The sequence below is a fragment of the Chionomys nivalis genome, chromosome 19 (assembly GCF_950005125.1).
Source record: "Chionomys nivalis chromosome 19, mChiNiv1.1, whole genome shotgun sequence".
In the NCBI taxonomy this organism is placed as follows: domain Eukaryota; kingdom Metazoa; phylum Chordata; class Mammalia; order Rodentia; family Cricetidae; genus Chionomys; species Chionomys nivalis.
The window spans coordinates 15,374,949-15,394,810 of NC_080104.1; the positions used below are offsets into that span (position 1 = coordinate 15,374,949).

Here is a 19,862-nt window from a genome sequence, read left to right on the forward strand (position 1 = left end):
TACCACTGAGCTACCTTTTTATTTTATTTTATCGAGACACGGTCTCATCTTTTGAGTACAGGGATTAAAGGCCTACTCTATCATATCTAGCCTGGCTTCTTAGCTTAAACCCAAGCTACACAACAGTAAGAATGATGCCTCCTTCCTATCTTTCGCTACCCAGCTACATAAGCACCTCTTCAGTGCCTGGACATGAGTAGATCTTCAGTGAGTGATGCAGGGAAATTGATTGGCTTCACGGATGGTGTGTAATCTGTGCTCACACAACAAAGAACAAGGGAGGAGTCAGCCCTTCCGTGCTTCTGCCCACCCCTTCCCTCCTCTTCTTTCAACAAAGGAAGACATCCTAGTTCAAGAATCAAATTGACTTAGAACAGGCTAGAGTGTCAGCTGGAGAGTTAGTCTTGTAGTCTTTGCTCATTTTCTACCGCTTTGAGGTCATGTGATCTTTGGCCACTTAACTACACTTTGAGTTCCCTACAGTCTTACTGCCTGCTCCCAGTGATACAGTGAGAGGCATGTCTGAGGAGGCAACACTGTATCTGATGGTGTCTGAGACTCCAAGGGGCCAGATGATGGCTGCTGTCCTGAGTGTCATTGTTGCTCCTACTGTCAAGGTAGAAAGAGCGTTTCTCCCTTCAGTGACTGATTTTAAGGCATGCATGGCTATTATAAGCTTCTATCTTGTGAAAGATCAGTGATTTAGAGTGGCTGCAGTTGGGTCCAGGATTACTCTGTGAAAAAGACAGCAGCCTGACTGAAGTCAAAGGTATTCTGTGAAAATGTATTTGGTAGTGAGGAAAGGTTAGAAAATCCAAAATATGCCACGTAGGTAGGGTTTACTGAACTGGCAAAACCGGATTGGCAATCTAGAGAATATTAAAAGTTAGTGAGGAAAAGAAGGGATGGAAGAAAGGAAAATGGGTGAAGATAAGGCCTAGGAGATACAGTTGTTGAGGGAACGAGCAGCCCAAGTCAGAGACGTGCTTCTGATGAGGAAACACGGTGTGTTGGTTATTTCTGTCAGCAGCTCAGAGGAACCTCAGCTGAGCAATTTTCTCCATCAGATTGGCCCATGGGCATGTCTGTGAGGGATTATCTTTTTCTTCCTTCCTTCGTTTCTATCTGTCCTGTGTATATTTCTTCTTTTCTTCTTCTTCCTCCTTCTCTCCCTCCCTCCTCCTTTTTTTTTTTTTTTTTTTAAACAGAGTCTCACTTATGCTGCCCTGGCTAGCCTGGAACTCACCATGTAGACTAGGCAGGCCACAATCTCAGAGGTCTGCCAGCTTCTGCCTGTCAAGAGCGAGATTAAAGGTGTACGCCACCACATCCAACTATTTTCTTGATTAACGATTGATATAGGAGGGCCCAGCCCACTGTGAGAGGTACAAGCCCTGGGTTGTATGAGAAAGCAGGCTGAACAGACCATGGAAAGTGACACAGGAAATGACCTCTGCTTCTGATCTTGCCTGCAGGTTTTAGCTTTGAGCTGCTGCTCTGACTTCCCTTGATGACACATTGGAACCTGGAAGTCAAATAAGCTCTTTCTTTCCCGAGTTGGTTTTGGTCAATGTTTTGTCAAAACAGCAGAAAGCAAAGCAGAAGAGAAGACCATGCCCAAGGAGAAGCAATTCTGTCAGAAAGTAGAGAGAGGTGTAGGGGGCCATTTAGGTTGACCAGTTTCCCTGGTTATAAGGTTAGAGTGTAAGTAAAAGCCTCGAGGACCAGGAGGTGGAAGTGTCCTTGAAGGTCCCGGTGTTTCAGGTAAAGTAGCCCTGCCTTCTGTAGATAACGCCTGTGAGAGAAGTCAGAGCAGGCGCCGGCTGACTGGAGGCTGCAGAGCCTGGCTGATGAGCCACATATAGAATGTGGTGCGGCTGTGGGAGTGGCAAGATGTGGCCGGAAACCAGCAGAATGGAATGTGAAGGCTCAGGAAAGAGAGAGGAACATCTTGGTTTATGAGCTTTTTCTGCTTTGGCAGGCATTTAATTCTTGGCATCAAAATAATGTCATTCAGTGCTCAGTACCACACACACAGACACACACACACACAGACACACACAGACAGACACACAGACAGACACACAGACAGACACACAGACAGACACACACACAGACACACACACACACAGACACACACACACTCCCACCTCTCTCCACACATACCAGTATTATACATGTACATTTAATCTCCAGAACCTCATTTCCCACATTCAGTCTACAGCACCATACACATACACACACTCACACTCACACACCACACCACGTACACACATCACACCACACCACACAGACACACAGACAGACAGACAGACACACACACACACACGGGGTTGGGGGAGATATTGATTCAAAGTTCCAGTGTCCTATGAGAGATAAAATCTTCTCTGTCCTTGGCACAGTTGGGGAAGTTACGTGGGGTTCTAAAATAAAATTTCCACTTCTTGTTTTAGAAACAGACAATGACAGAAACACAGAGATACACTAATTGAACGAGTGCCTTTTAGTACCATATTAGGTCAGACGCTGGGCAGAGGATAATGAGCACATATGGATGGGATCTTCTGCTCAGAGTCCCTTGGGTTACTATTTTAAGAAGAAGCCCTATCATGTAATTGTTTCATGAGTGCTGGGATTACAAATGTGGGCCGCCATGTCTAGTTTATGTTGGTACTGGAATCAAACCCAGGGGGGCTTCACGTATTCTAGGCAAGCACTCCACTAACGGAGCCTCGTCCCTACTCCTCCTTTCTTGACTTTTTAGCCCATGCTGACCTCGAACTCACTGCATAGCTGAGATGATCTGGGACTCCTGATCCTCCTTTATTTATTTCCCAAGTGCTAGGATTCAGGCATGAGCATCCATGCCTGGCTGTGTAATTTATAGAAGTTCCTGAGCAATGAAGACACAAATTCGTAATATTATCCTCTTTAGAAAGTGTTCCTGCAGGGGAGTGATTTGTGATATGCACCGCTACTACTGGCTTATGCACAATACAACACAATAGTATTCATTGTAAACAATTCAACCAATTCATAGCCTAGTGAAATGAAAAGATGCTTCTCAAAAGATTAAAGCATAATGCCTCATACATATATGAAGAAAGTTTAATATCACTAGTCTTCAGAGAATGCAAATTCAAATGACGCTGATATCCCATCTCGAGCCTGTCAGAAAGGCAGTCATTAAGACAATGAATAATAAGGCACCCAAGCCTGTCATCACAGGATTCAGGAGCCAGAGGTGGGTGGACCAACATCGTCTTTAGCTACAGAGCAGTAGGAAGCCAGCCTGGCATGTACAAGAACCTGTCTCAGAAACAAATGAAACATCTGGCAATAAAAAAAAGGGAACCTCTCTGGGCCTCTGGTGGTGCGTGACTTACCCTTCGCACTCAGGAGGGGGGCAGAGGCAGGCAGAGCTCTGTGAATTTCAGGTCCACCTGGTCTATATCGTCAGTTCCGGGCCAGCCAGGGTCATATAGTGAGAACCCTGTATAAAAGAAGAAAAAATAAACCAAAACTAAAGTGGGGGAAACCCCATACAATGTTGATGGGAATGAAATAATGTAGCAACCATGGAAATCAACATAGAGGTTCCTCAACGTATTAAAAACAAGTATATACCACATGACCAAACTGTACCACTCAGGGTATTTACCCACAAGACTCCAAGCTGACATGTCACAGGATCAATGTTTACTGTAGTACTAGTCACAATAGCTAAGTGATGGAACAAACCTAGGAGTCTATCAACAAAGAAATGGATGAAAACATGTGTGTGTGTGTGTATACATATACACATAGATATACATATACATATACATGAATTTTTTAGTCATAAAGAAAAATAAAGTTAAATGTTGTTTACAGGAAAACAGGTACAACTGGATGCAATATTAAGCAAAGGAAGTCAGTTTCAGAAAAACAGGCATTGCATGGTTTCTCCCACCTGCAATTCTTAGATTTTATGAAGATATGTGAAGTTATGCATGTACTATGACATGAAGGTAGGAGTGAAACTGGAGAGGAACGAAAGAAATTAAGGTGAAAGGCGATAGGAGGAAAGGGAGAGGGAAAAGCAGATGGAGGAAATAAGATCCAAATATAATGATACTTATATGAAAATGCCCTCATGTAATGTAGCAATATGTAGAACAAACATACACAAATGAAAGTACAGAGCAAAGCAACCACTACTCGGGAGGCAGAAAATTAATTTAATTTCTGTAAATTATAGGCTCTTCTGCTTTACATAGTGAGTTCTAGACTGGCCATGGCTACACAGTGAGACCCTGACTCAAAAATCAACCAAACCCACCAACAAAACAAAACAGAAACAAAACAAACCAAAACAACACAACAACAACAAAACCACGCCAAACAAACAAGGGTGGAGGAAGAGGGGAGAGTTCACATTTTATTGCTCTGTGCTATGTCGATTCTAAATACAGCATTTTTTTTTTGCAATAGGGGCTTTCATCCAAACTACAGTAAATTAATTATATGCAGACAAAACACTCATACAGAAAAAAAATCTTCAAAAAATAAAAAAAAAAGTATTTCACAATCAATAGGGGCCAGTTTTAAGCATGGCATGGAAAGTCAGGCATGGAGAACCAGTCATGGAAGGTACACATTTAGTTTTAGCACCAGAGAAGCAAAGACAGGAGGATCTCTGTGAGTTCCAGGCCAGGAGAGCCCATCTTAAAAACAAAAACAGTTACAACACACAAACAAACAAAAGCATAGAAAGGTAGCATAACTTGGAGTTCTAGCTTTTGGGAGGAGAGGAAGCAAGGTCTCAAGCTGGAGACCAGCCTGGGCTACAAATTGAGAGCCTGCCACTGACAAACAGCTTTAACATCTGGGAGACTGATACTTCTTGAAAGCGCCTCCTGTGGAAGATCCCGGCTCCTGTGACCTGCCTATTGCACTGGCCTCCAACCCACGGCAAATAGCATCGTTACAAAGATCCCTGAGGAACACAGAATGGTCATTTGTTTGAATGGGGCCGTCAGGATTTTGCTTTTTCTCTCTCTACTTTACTGTTATTAATGAATTAAACACAAGTTTTCAGAGCTGGGGATCTGGGCTTGTGCACACTAGGTGAGCAATCCGCCGAGCCTCCCCACCAGCCCTAGAGTTTAAAACATTTAAAAGAAGTACAATAGAGAAAATGCTCAGAGTGGTCACAGGTCTCCCTATAGCCCCCAAACTGCTAGTGGAATAACAGGACTCTGTCATAGGCTGATGGATAGGACACGGGCTTTAGCAGAGGGTGGGGGAGGGGATGTGAGGAAGAGGCTGGAGGCCTACTTTTTTCTTGAACACACAGTATAGTCTTCATGACTAAGATTGTAATTTCCTACAATTATAATTGTTTTCTAAAAGGGGATTTAAAAAAAAAAAGATTGAGGTGGTAGAAACTTAACTGCAGCAGAAATTAGCCAAGCCAAACAAGATTATAAAACACTGCTCAGGAAGCCTAGTATTTTGAAACTAAGAACAAAGAAACAATGAAGAATTAGTTTCTGGCACCTTTTGAGCTCAACAAGTACTTAAAAACAAACATTTAATTTTCTTTCTTTACTGTGCTGGTCCTTGTAAAGTAGTTTTTGCCTACAGGAAAACAATTGGTGGTGTTTTAACACAGTCATTTTCTGTCCGTGGCCTAAGAAAACTTCAGGAGAGGCATGAATGGGATTGGTCGGAAATTGTGTCAGTCACAGAGATCGCAACATTCTTGAAGCCAGAGTAACATGTTCACTATGTAGAAGGAAAAAAAAGGATGATTGGTCAGAGTGAAATGAATCCCTTTCCCTGGCAAACAAAGAGCGGAGAATTGATGAACTAACATTTGCACACTTGGAAGTTTAGGAAGTACTTACAAACTTCCTTAGTGACATGAGAGTCTTAAGGAAGGGATTTATGGAGTCTTGGCTTGTGCCTTTGCCCAAAAAACCATCTTGCTGACCTTAGGAAGTATTTTTACAGATAATTTTTAAAGCTTAAAAATAAATTTCTGAAAAAAATTTTCTGGGGGTAGAGAGATGGCTCAACTGTTTAAGGGTGTGCTGCACTCACAGAGGACCTGGGTTTGGTTCCCAGCTCCCACCTCTGGTGGCTGAAAATTGCCTTGTAACTCTAGCTTCTGGAGATGGAGATTTATTGACCTTTTATGGCCTCCACAGGCACTGGTACACATGGGTACACAAACTGGTAGGAACTCACACATACATGTAAAAATAAATACATTTCTGGTTTTCATGGTTTTGTCTTTGGAAGACACTGCTGACTTTAAGACTGATAGTTTTCAGTTTTACCTCTCTGCTGTTCCGCCCTTCTCCCTGAGCCTTGCCCTATTCATAACATACATTTTTTTTTTTTTCGAGACAGGGTTTCTCTGTGGTTTTGGGGCCTGTCCTGGAACTAGCTCTTGTAGACCAGGCTGGTCTCGAACTCACAGAGATCCGCCTGCCTCTGCCTCCCAAGTGCTGGAATTAAAGGCGTGCGCCACCACCGCCCGGCTATAACATACATTTTTTAAAGCTCTTATACACCTGACATTGTGTATTTCAGGCTGTTTATTATGTATTTATGTTCTGCCTTTGGGTTAGAATGCAACGTCACTGAAGATAAGGGCTATGAATTTTTTATTCGTGTTGTGTGCTTGGTAGGAGACAATGAACACATTGCTCAATAAGTATTCGTTGACTATAGCAAGGCAGTGTGCTGTGCTTTCAACGCTGTGCAGCTGGCATCAGTTGTGCAAACTAAATGTTTTCCTTGGTTCTGCTTGGCCATTGTAATCGTAAAGGTTTGATCCACTGTGAATCTTTATGATTCCTGTTTCAAAATCGCCAAGGCAACCCTTTCGAGGCAGGAAAGGATGCCCATAGCAGGCCTATGGGAGACAGTGACAAGAGATATTTACAAAGTTACTACTCCAGCCAGGTCCTTGTTCTACACCACACAGATTTCTTTCAACACATTTTAAGAGTTGAAGTGCCAGTCAGGTTCTTAAACTCAAGGACCTACAAAATAAACAAACAAACAAACAAACAAACAAACAAACAAATGGCAGGGTTGAGTTGCAGAGACCCAACTTGGCCTGGTCCCAAAGGGAAAGACAGTTTTAAGTGTCGAGTAGTTTTAAGTGTGAGAATTCCATGACTTAATTTCTCTGAAAAGCACCAGGCACAACAGTCGGCAGTCCACACATGCTGCTCCACATATTCGCTCAGGAGCTGAAGTTGATTTTTTTTTTCCAATTAGGAGCGGAGAAAAGAAAAAAGAAAGGAAAATTACGCTGAATTAATAAAATTTGTCTATAATTCGAAGAAAGCTCCTGTCTGATTACAGTAGTCCTAAGCCGACCTTCATGTTGAGTCTAGAAAAAAAAAATGCCTGGCAATGTTTCAAACCATGATACCTAATTTAGAATAACTTCTATTTCAAAACAGGGACTAGGAAGTCGTCTTTGGCCAACAAGAGACTCAAGGAGGCCGGGCGGTGGTGGCGCAAGCCTTTAATCCCAGCACTCGGGAGGCAGAGACAGGCGGATCTCTGTGAGTTCGAGACCAGCCTGGTCTACAAGAGCTAGTTCCAGGACAGGCTCCAAAACCACAGAGAAACCCTGTCTCAAAAAAAAAAAACCAAAAAAAAAAAAAAAAAAAAAAAGAGACTCAAGGAATACGGTAATGTAGTCCTACGAAACAAGTCATTTCGTGCCCCCTCCAGCCCCCCCCAAAGGAGAGCGCGTGCTCTGCAGGTGGACTGTGGGGTCCCCACGTTTGCCGGGCCTGCCTTGAACTTCGAAATCAAAGCGCTCGCTCCCCTAGTTTTCCCCTCTTAGATCTCCCACAAGCTACGTCTTTGCAGGAAAGAGAACGGGGCAACCCAGGCTCACTTCGCGGAACCCCTTCGGTACCCGTCTGGGTCGCGCGCCCCACGCAGACCCCGCGCGCCCGCAGCTCGCCGCACCTGGAGGAGGGCGGCGCGCGCCCCCGCCGTGACGTCACCGCACCTGGCACCAGCTGTGGGAGCCGGGGTGGCGCGCGGGGGCCTCAGGGGGCGTGGCCGAAAAAAAAAATCCCAGACCATTCTCGCGAGATTTCGCCCCAGCCGGGTCCCAACGCTCGGCGCACCGGCTCGTGCATTGCACCCGGGTCTCGAGCGGGGCGCGCTCGGCCTGTGAGGGAGTGGGTGCGGGGCCGGCTAGCCGGTGCCGCCGAGGCAAGCGGAAGCGACCGGGAACCGCGGCGGAGGGCGCCGCGTGCGCACGCGCGGGCGCCGCTCGCTCCCGCCTGCCGGAGACCGCGGCGGAGACCGGGCGTGAGGAGCGGCGGAGCGCGCTCGCGGGCGGATGGAGGCGCCTCCCCGCCGCGCCTGAGCCGGTGGACAGGAGAGGCCGCGCGCCGGGCCGCGCTCTCCCCGCCAGAGCCGCAGCATGGGTAAGCATCGTCGCGCCGACCGGCCACGGGGCTCGTGCGCGGGTCGAGGCTGGTCGGGTCGGACGCTCCCCCTCGGCGGTTCTCTGCGGGACAGCGGGGGCTCGAACCCGTGACCGGACGCCCCGCGCCCTCCGGGAGCCTCCGACTTCGATGGGGGAGGGTGATCGCGAACTTGACAAAGTGGCGCTGGCAGCTCTGCTCCTCCGAGGCTGGGCACACATTGGGTTTTTAAGAAAGAAAAAAGAAAGCTCTCACACCCCCACGTCCATTATGCCCACACAGACATTTTGTCGTCGAGAGCTGGAAGCGCAGAAAATAGTTAAGTCTGCCATTTGCCGTTGGCTGGGGTTGGCAGTGATTTGTGCCTCCTCTTCCTTCCCCTTCCGTGGGTAGTTTGGGAAGTGTTTTCCGGGCAGTCTCCCCGGTCAGGTGTGCTGGCATTTAGCAGTCCGTCGGATTTCCACCTGAGGGCTGTCTTGGGGGTTCGGTCTTCGAGGATTCCCAGCCGAACCTCTGGGGGAGCAGTTTCCTGTTTGGAGCGAGACTTCCTCCTCGCCGGGGAGAAAAAGTACTGGGCCCACAAGGTTGTTTTCTGAGTCGTCTTGGGGTTTTCTTTTGGCCTTAGAGAAGGCTTGAGTGTGTTGCAGGGCTCTGTGAAAAGGAGTTTTGTTAAGTGCTGTAACAGTTCTCTTTTGATAACAAAGTTTTGCCTGGGCAAGGCACTAACTCCCTCAGATGTCTACGAATTAACAGAAATAGTTTTTTAAAAAAAGCTATTAAAGACAATTAAAGATAGGGTATTTTTCTTTTTAAAATCAGATCTGTGTCACCATAAGGCAAGTGTGTGTTGAGTAAGTTGTGAAACCCGAATTTGGTTTTGTGGTATAAATCAGGAAGAGGTTATAGCTCTTACTCAGTTGAAATTTGGTGCTGCTTCAACCATTGCTGAAATCAATAATTCATGAAACAAACGGAGGATTTAGAAGCACGACCAAAACAGGAGTCGTGCTGATGTGGCACCCTGTGCCCACACTTTGTTCCGTGGGAGACGAATTTAGCTAGTGTTTACAGACACTGCCTTTCTGTTTTCTTAGCCTTTCTAATTTTATGCTCCCTCTGCTTCCCTCCTTCTTTGTGTCTCTTTTCTATACGAAGTGCTCCTTAACCCAGGAGCCAAGCTTTTGCTGCTGGGGACCTTCAAATGGATTCCTTTCCACTTGATTAGTTGAGTTTATGGGGTAATTGCAGGCTTATTTAAGCATCAAAAGCTAGCTTAACTGATTTGGATGAAAAGCTAAAACGGAGTATACAATTCTTATCTGTCTTAAATCAGGATGCAGAATGTAATTAAACATCTTTTGATGCTCTAGAATAATCATTTTGTGACTTTGACTTGCTGCGAGCCCTTTAACCACCTTGCATCCTTTTGGTTTTTCGAGACAGGGCTTCTCTGCAGCTTTGGAGCTTGCTCTGGAACTAGCTCTTGTAGAGTAGGTTGGTCTCGAACTGACAGAGACCTTCCTGCCTCTGCCTCCGCCTCTCTGAGTGCCGGGATTAAAGGCGTGCCACCACTGCTGGGCCCACTTTGGCTCTTGTGTAGACTGTAGGGCCCTGTGCTGAAGAATAGACTTAATCCTTTGCAGTTTGCAGTTGTTTTAAGTGCACTTTCTCCTATTGTTGGATGGACAGTATTGCACCTGTGATCAGTATCTACTTTCACCTTCCCCTTTCTCACTGGGTTTTTTCAAACTGTGGAAATAAATTAAATTTGTCATTTGTCATAGTGGAAATCAGTGGACCCATAACGTGAATATAAGGTTGTCGTTGTCTTTTCTTTTTCTTTTTTTTTTTACAAGACAGGTTCTTACAGCATAGTTCCTGCTGCTGTGGAACTCATTTTGTAGACCAGACTGGCCTTGAACTCAGAGATCCACCTCCCTTACAAGTGCTGGGATTTAAGGCATGAGCCATTATACCCAGCTAAAGTATTTTCTTAAGAAAGTAAATGAGCAGTATTATACAATGTAATACCTATATTTATTGTTCACAGGTCCTTTCTTTGTGACTTGCTTTGGTCTGTTTAGGTGAGTTGTTAGAGTATCTTGGGAAAGTTGTTTACCATACTGTCATATGTGCTTTTAAGGTCTGTTATTTTGGGTATTTGTCATTGTTTTTCCGTATAGTATTTTTGAATCTTTTCCAGATGAATGTGTACTTAAAATTTGTTGGTTGTGCAGTTATTGAAATCCTCAAGTTTGTGTAAAAGAGTTTTCTTTAATATATAATTTGTTCAGTTACCTGCCATTGTTCTTTTTCTTGCATTTTTAAGACAAGGTCTCATCTCCTCACTCTGTGCTCCCTGGCTTTGATTTTAGAGTGATCCTCCTGCCTCAGCCACTTGGTTGCTGGGATTATAGGTTTTAGCTGTCACAGCTAGCTGGTTGCCTGTATTTCTTGTAATTCATGGCACAGCTCTGGAATTCTCTCTGCTCTTTCAAAGGACTCTGATTTGATTCTTCATTCTTATTGGGTGGCTTATGATTGCCACTGACATACAAGGCATCTGATAGCCTCTTCTGGTTTCTGAGGGCAACCCCACCCCATGACAGTTACATACTTAAAGATGCAGCCTAAAATACTCAAATGTTTTATCTAATTTCTAAGTCTTACTTGTTTTGAGATGAACAAGGACATTTAAGGGATGCACATGGCTAGTAGCTAAGAGTTTTTGAAGCCTAGACCTACACTGCTTTGGAAGTAGAGGCAGGTATTGAATTTAAGGCCAGCTTTGTTTACGAAGCTTATTTAAGGCCTTCCTGGCTGAAAGAGGGGAAAAGGGTTCTGAGCAAGGACTTCCTAGTCTTACCAACAAGCTTTGCTACTTAGAAAGTTAATTAACTTGTCTGTGCTTGAGTTTCCTGATCTAGAAACTGGTGAGAAGCACCAATCACAGGCTATTAGGAGAATGAATGAGCTAATAATGCTAACTAGTGTTTTCAAAAGATTTCTGCAGTTCTAATTTGGGAGTAAAGTTTGATAGTTGTTAAAAACAGAATATTGTCTTTCAAGGATCAGTAAGATGATTTTGTGTTAACACAAATTGAATTCTGTATAGTATAACTTGACGAAAATGGTTTTTCAATATTAGACAATCTGTGAGAAACTTAATCGTTTGAAATGTTTAACTGTTGAGAAAAACTTAAGGATTTCTACTACTAAAGACATTTAAGTTTTCTGTTATGTTAATGTTTTTAGCTTCAACATTAAATGTAGGGGAAAATACCTGTCTACTTTTAAGGTGCCTGTGTGAAGGAATTAGAAAGAAAAGGTTGTAGGGAATTAAGAAAGGCAATACATTTAGGGAATAAAAAAAGGCAATACTTTTTTTAAAAAATTATGTATTTTATTTGCATGTACATCTGCACAACAGAAGAGAGCTTCAGAGTCCATTGGCACTATAGTTCTAGATGGTAGTGAGTAATTGAACTCAGGACCTTTGTTAGAGCAGTCAGTGCTCTTAAATGCCGAGTCATCTCCCTCGCCCCCCTCAAAAATAGATAATGCATTTTGGAGTGAAGAAAGACAAAAATGAATATACATATATATACATACACATAAACACATTGAAAGGTAAGTAGATACTTAAGACTTAAGTTTCTCTTAATTTTAGATAAATTTTTTTAAATCTTAATTTTGTTTTACTGTTTTATCTGACTGCCACAATAAAGTTTATGCCCATGAAAGTAATTGAGCTTTTTATTGTCAGATAGAAAATGCATACATAATGTTTTATGTACAAATTACTTGTGCGTATGTCTGTGTGTCTGTGCGTGTGTACACTCTAGTGCCTATAAGCTGTGTGTGAGGGGGATGCATGTACCTGTGTGCATGTGTGGATCCTAGACCAATTCCTTTGAGGCAAGGTCTTTCTCTGAACCCTAGGGAACATGTTTTTCTGATTAGGATTAAAGACAGTAGTAGTAAGCCTCAGCAATTCTCCTGTCTCTGCCTCCTTGGGAGCCATGGGTGCTTGTGGTGGCCCCAGTTTGCTTTATGCATGCTAGGATCTAAATTTTGGGCCTCACGATTGCTTAGCAAGTGCTCTTAACTGCTGAGCCATCTCTCTAGCCTCTGTGTACAGACAGAGGCCTTATCTTCTACACTCATAATTTCAGGGTTAAGCAGTCAAGGCTGGTGATAGGCACCTGTTTTCTCACCTACTTGGGAGTGGGTGTAGGAGGTGATCATGAATTCCAGGGGAACTTCTGCTGCATAACAAGATTGTTTCAGAAATTTGTGATTGGAAGAAGTACAGATAGATACTTTGTGTTTTCAAAAACTTGAAGGTTTTGTGGTGGCAGCAAGCATGTACTTTACCTTGTTCAAGGCAGCCAGATGGCTCCTCTGTGGGACAGACAATTGATGCTATTTTACAGCATCAAAATTAAATATAAAATTAGTTTTGAGAGTGTTTTATGTGTATATAAAACACACCAATCATAATTTACTTCTTTAGTTTTTGAGACCAGATTTCCACTCTAGCTCTGGCTGACCTAGAACTCACTGTGTACATCAGGTTTGCATTGAACTCACAGTGACCATCCTGCTTCATCATCCTGAGGGGTGGGATTACGGGTGGATGACACTTTGCTTGACTGAGTTGTTTTAATAGAAATTTACAGTTGGTTTAGAAGATAAAGTACTTCTTTAGTGAGTGATTTCCTTTGTAAAAACACTCATTCGTACAGATATTTGTAAGTTGGTATCTTGTGATTTACCACGTAGTTTCAGAGCATGAAAAGGAAGTTTTCCTTCAAAAATGAATCATAGCAGTTTGTCTACTCCTTAGAGTATGTTGTGTTCATGATCAGATAATTAAAGCTTTTAAAAGTTTGAATCCTTTGATTAATAAAATTAGTATCTACTATATATAGATTTGATGCAAATAAATAGTAGGCAGGCAGGAAGTAACCTTGCCTGTCCTGGAACTCACTCTGTAGACCAGGCTGTCCTGGAACTCAGAGATCTACCTGCTTCTGCCTCCCTTAGTCTGGGATCAAAGGTGTGCACCACCGCTACCTGGCTAGGTCCAGTATTTTTCTGAGAAATACAAGGTATTTTTTTTTCTCTCTGTCTCTTTTTTAGGAACAGGAGCCTGATTACTGACTGAAATTGTTTCAGATGAGCCCAAAAGTATCACTGATATGATGCTTAAGCCTCTCAGCTGTGGATGTTATACTGCACAGTATATGTCTTAAGATTTTATTGGTCAACATTAGTGATTAAATGTTTATATAGTGATCATGAATAGCTTTGGGTTTTAAAGGCTTTCTCTGCTTATCAAAATGCTGAGTCTTCCTTTGTCACAGTCTGGCATCCCCTCTTACTTGCTCCTAGTGATTTGATGTACTTGCTTTCCACCCTACTCCCCTTTGGAAACCGGGTCCTATTATGTTCCCTAGGATGACCTCAAACTTCTGGACACAAGCTGTCTGAACGTGCCAGATACCATATTGGGTGTATTTTAGGTTATTCAAGATGATTCAGAGTCCAGGTAACTTTTTTTCCAAGGGATTGACTGTGAAGCATTTAATCCCTAGTGATTTCAGGTAGAAACATACTAAGTTTTATCACAATAATGCACAGTTGCCACCAATTTACCAGAATGATGTGGGGACTGGGAATGTACTCAGCGTTAAAGTACTTAACCTAGCTTTGGTGGGCTATGAATTTGTTATGACCACCCAAAAAGGAATGGTATAATGCAAGGTCATGTCAAGGAAAGAAGCTGCTGCCAAGAGATTAGTTAAGTATTGTTTTCTTTTCTTTAAAAAAAAAACAAAACAAAACAAAACAAAAAAAAAAAACCAGAAACTCCCACAACCTCTGGATTCTGATAAGAATGTTCCTGTCTCTTCCTGTTGTTCTGATGTTATACATTTTTTTCGTATGGCTTATTAGTGTTGTACTAGAAATAGGTTGTAATAGTAGGAATGAAACAACATGGAACCTCTTTAGAAACCTAAACCAGGGATTGTGATGCTTTAAGGGGTTAGGGCTGTGTTCTGGTATAAAAAAATGTTAAAATGTAATGAGAAGAATAAGGCTATAATGAGAAATTTTGTATTGGGAGGAAGTAGGATTTATTCATCTCATTAGTTTGATCATTGATAAAGCAAGTGCTTGGCAGATGTGATTGTTTCCTTTGTTGTGACAAGAAACCCCTGAGATAATCAACTTAGGAGGAAAGGCTTACTTTAGCTCACAATACCGAATTTTAGTTTATAGTCTCTTGACTGTTGCTGTAGGGCTGGAAGTCTGTTGTCTTCATGACTGTGCTGATTATTATTATTTTTTGTCAGCTTGACACAAGTTAGGGTCATCTTGCAAAAGACACCCTCAATCAAGAAAATGCTTTCATCAACTTGCCTGTAGGCAAGGCTGTGGTGCATTTTCTTGATTAATGATTAATTTGAGATGGCTTGGCCCAGTGTAAGCAGTGCCACCCCTTGGCTGGTGGTCCTCTGTTATGTAGAAAAATGACCTGGGCAGCCATAGAGATCAAAACTGTAAGCAGTGTTCTTCCATGGTCTCTGCTTAATTTCTGTCTCTAGGTTTCTGCCTTGAATTCTTGCTCTGACTTTCTTTTATTGTGGACTGTGATAACCAAATAAACCCATTTTGGTCATAGTGTTTATTATAGCAATAGAAACTTAACTAAGACCGTAATAGTTGGAAAACATAAAGGAGAGACAGGAAGAGGTGACCTAAAGGACATGGAATAAACCTAACTTCCTTCCATAAGGCTCCACTTCCTGAAGTTTTCACCACCTAATAGGGCCATGGTGGGAGACTAGGCCTTCAAAACAAGAGTCTTAGGGGCATTCAAGATCCACACTGTAGCAACAGTAAGCAAGGTACTTTTAAAATCTTCTCGAGCATCACATCTTCTGAATTAAGCAAGCCTTTGCTTGAGGTGATCCTTTTGAGATACTTTTTAAATTTGAAGTAGTAAGACTATCTTACGGATATTGATGACCTATTGGTACCCAATAAAGATGATACTAGAAATATTTCCATTCTGTAGACTGAATATGAGCTGTAAGAGTGTCATACTCAAAATTACTGTAATTGCTAAGTACAGAACATTTTCAATTTTAAATATAGAAGTTTCTATATTTGTAATTTTAATTTGGATAACTTTACTTTTTTTTTTTTTAAATGAAATATTTATAGTGTCCTTCCTGCCCCATGTTTTAGGAGTTGAACCCAGGGCTTCAGCACACGCTAAGAAAGTGCTTTGCCACTGTGGTCATTCAAATACTTGTCGTGTGCACAGAATTTCTCATTGTGTTGAAGCAGCTTTCAGTTTATTTAAGAATGTCTTTTCTTGTGTACCTCTGTAATCCCAGCACTCAGGAGGTAAAGGCAGGAAAAGGGTTGAGAAATTGAAGGTCATCATCTTTCCTTGGCTGGAAGTGTTCAAGGTCAGTTTGGACCCAAGACCTCTCCTATCTCAGAAACAAAATAAACAAAGGAAGAAAGCTGGAGGAGATGGCTCAATGAAGTACTTGCAAAGCAAAGCATGAGTTGGATCTCCACTCTTGTGTTACAAAAACAAACCAAACCAAACCAGTGCACCTGTAATCCTGGCACTGGTAAAGCATCCCTGTGCCCAGCAGAATTGGTGGAATTCCAGGTTCATTGAAAGACCCTGTCTCCTAAAATAACGTGGAGTACCCGTGAGATGGCACAGTAAGTAAATTACCTAAGTTCAATGCCAGGACCCACATGATGGAAGGAGAGCACCTGACTTGACAGGCACGCTGGAGCCCTCGTCTTCACCCCATCTCTATACTAAATAAATGTAAGCCAGATGTGGTGACACACACCTTTAAATACTAGCTAGCACTCAGGAGTCACAGGCAGGCAGATCTCTGGAGTTGAGGTCAGTTGGTCTACACTGAGCTCCAGGACAGCTGGACTTACACAAAAACCTTGTCATTAAAAAGCAACCCCCTCCATATTAATAAATGTAACAACAATAACAAAAAGATTGAACGCAAATGAGGGAGAACACTGACATTGATCCTGGCCTCTATATGCACAAGCACAAACATACAAACATACCACCAAAAATGTTCTCCTAAGATCCAAGTTTTGGAGTAGGCATTAATTAAAATTCCTTTTCTGCTGTAGGAGATTGAATTCTGGTGAGTGTTTTGCCTTGCTGCCTAGTGTGCAGATTTGCTTGTGTAGTCACCATATAAAATGAGAATCCCTTTTTACTCAGCACTAATTAAACTCCCCCCTCTTTTTTTCTTTCATTCTTTCTTCCCTTTGAGATGGTTTCATTATGTCAGTCTGCTTAGCCTGGAACGCACATAGACCACAGACCCTGCTGATCTTGAACTCCCAGAGACCTGCATGGCAGAGTGCTGGGCTTAAAGGCTTGTACCGGCATGTCTGCCTAAACCATTGTTGTTTTCTTAGTTTCATCATTGATATACATCTGTTGGAACTGGGCATGGTCAAATTCTCCATAATTTGACCAGTTGTGGTTTTCTGCAATGGTCTGCATATGCTGCAGAGATCAGCTTTGATGAGGGTTGAGAACCCACTTATTAGGCAAAGACGACTGGGGAACCTAGTGTGCATTTTTTAGAATGTGAAGTTTGTAGGTTTTTGTAGGGAGTGTGTATAAAAATATTTCTGAAGTATTATTTTTTGTTAGATATTTAACTGGTGCTGATTTATTATACTCAAGTATACTTTCTCATGGAAATTAAATACAGTAGCCTTCAGGCTTATTTCATCCTGTGCTCTAAATAACAGTTTCTTGCAATCATGGGTATTAGGATAGGGTTTAACTTTTTTCCATGGGCATTTCTGTCCTCAGAAATTTTTATATGACTCCAGATGTGTACATGTATATAAAATGGCCATACAAATTTTCTTAGGGTTACTATTGCTGTGATGAAATACCATAACCAAAACCACGTTGTTACACTTCCACAGATAGTTCATTGGAGGAAGTCGAGATAGGAACTCAAACAGGGCAGGAACCAAGAGTCAGGAGCTAATGTAGGGGCCATGAAGAAGTGCTGCTTACTGTCTTACTACGTCTTGCTCAGCCTGCTTTCCTATAGAACCCAGGACCACCAGCCCAGGGGTGACCCTATTCACGGTGGTGTTGGCCTTCTCACATTAATCATTAATGAAGAAAACGCCCTCTTGGATTGCCTGTCACCTCATCTTATGGAGGCATTTTCTCAACTGGAGTTTCCTCCTCTCATCTCACATGACTCTAGCTTGTGTCAGATTGGCATAAAATTAGTCAACATATAAATAAATCAAGTACTAATGGGAATAATCAAAAAGAAATTTATTTTAACATATTTCTTTGAGCACAAGCATGTGATACTTGTAATCCCAACTTTTTGGGGAGAGGGGCAGAGGCAGAGGCAGTGGCGCTTTGAGCTGGAAGCCAGACTGGTCTACTGAGAGAGTTCCAGGACATAATGAGATCCTGTCTCAGAACAAACACTCTCCCTCCCCTCCAAAAAATAGTTCTTTGGTATATATAACTTTACCATTTATTAAAGGTGAAAGTAAGTTTACATACTGATGAGATAATTGTGCTTCTTTTTAAAAATTTGCTTTATTTCTATGTGTTAGTGTTTGCCTACAGGCATGTCTATGCATTATGTGTATACTTGGTGCCTAAGGAGCCAGGAGGTGTCAGATCCCCTGCAACTGAAGTTGAAGAGTTGTGAGCCACCATGTGGACGCTAGAATTGGAGCCAGTGATCCTAACTGCTGAACCACTTCTTCAGGTCCTATGTACATGAGTTAAAATCTTGGCAGTATTTTAAATACTGCATGATGTAGAACATCTTCAGATTTACAGTTCATTGGTAGTTGCTATTTTTGTTTTGTTTTGTTGTTGTAAGTCATTTCTTGCTATAACCCGGGTTTGCCTGGAAATGGCTTTGTAGATTGAGTTGACTTTGATTTTGTAATAGTCATCTGGCCTTTGCTTCCTGAGTGCTGGAATTACAGGTATGAACCATGGTGCCTGACTGATACTTATCTTATAATTTTCAGTGCTGGGAGATCACTTCATGTAGATATGTAGTATAAAATGGCAGAAGTGTGTTTAGAGCCATGACAGAAATTGTTGTAAATTTTTTCCTAATCCAAAGCCAAAATGCATTTGAGGTTTCTTTACTTTTTTTTTTTTTGTAAATGAAATGCAAGTTAACATTTTCAGAAAAGTTCTTCAGGTCGAACATTCTAATCCAGTTCAATTCAATGGTATACTTATTTGATACTTATGCACTGAGGAGTGATAGTAGGTAAATAGTCTTTTGTTTTCTGTTTCATCTATAAGGGACAAAAACCTTGTACAGTAGTAAACACTGCAGTTCATAAAAATAACTGTCTTGAGTCTGTTTAGGTAGTGATAGTTAGCATTGCCTGGCATGGGGGCATGTGTAGTGCAACGTGAGCATGTTATGTGTTCAGAACCAACACACTGAAGATGTGCACCACCAGAAATGTGCTAGATTCATTTTATTTGATTTTTGAATTAATCTTTGATCATTGTGTTTATAGACCTTGCTGTTGCCAGGTATTTTTCAATATGCACATTCAGTTATAAGACTCTGTGAGGTTGTGATCACAGCTTAAGAAACAATAATAGTACATTTAAAGCTATTAAACAACATCTAGATTGATGTTTGTAATTGTGGTTTGATTTTAATAATACTCGATTTGGTAATATGTTAGCTTATAATTTTTTCCCTCCCTCCCCAGTCTGTCCCAGAACTGTCTGTGTAGTATAGCCCAGGTTGGCCTTAACATATGGTGTTCCTGCTCTGCCTCTCAGATGTTGGGATTACCATGTGCATCACCACCAACCTGGGCAGGAAGCCGCACCTGTCTGTCTGTCTGTCTGTGCCTACCTGAGAAAGGATCTTACCTGGAATTTACTATGAAGATTAGGCTCGTCTCAAACTCACAGAGCTCCACCCTTGTGGAGAACAACCCCTAGCACTGAGGTTTCAAACCGTGTGTCACCTTGCCTGGCATCATAGAGCCATGGTAGTGCACTCGCACTCTGCTGATGTGGGAGTGATTTCTTTCTAATCTGTTGCTTTCATTGGTTAATTAATAAAGAAACTGCCTAGGCCTATTTGATAGGCCAACCCTTAGGTGGGTGGAGTAAACAGAAGAGAATGCTGGGAGAAAGAAGCCGAGTCAGGCAGTTGCCATGATTCTCCCACTCCAGACAGATGCAGGTTAAGATCTTTCCTGGTAAACCAGCTCGTGGTGCTACACAGAATATTAGAAATGGGTTAGATCAATATGTAAGAGTTAGCCAATAAGATGCTAGAACTAATG

At 42.3% G+C, this 19,862-nt stretch overlaps 1 protein-coding gene across 3 annotated transcripts in view; it reads left to right on the forward strand.

Moving 5' to 3' along the window:
- Positions 1 to 8,136: 8,136 nt before the first annotated feature.
- Cd2ap (CD2 associated protein) overlaps positions 8,137 to 19,862 on the forward strand; it is an 85,396-nt gene continuing 73,670 nt past the window's right edge. The window contains exon 1 of one of the 3 annotated variants that reach the window (XM_057794778.1): positions 8,137 to 8,456. In XM_057794778.1, coding sequence (XP_057650761.1) covers positions 8,453 to 8,456 — 4 coding nt within the window. In that variant the 5' untranslated portion in view covers positions 8,137 to 8,452. Of the gene's footprint in view, positions 8,457 to 8,990; positions 9,041 to 10,522; positions 10,541 to 19,862 lie in introns of those variants that run through there. The other 2 variants (XM_057794780.1, XM_057794779.1) reach the window with 2 other exon arrangements.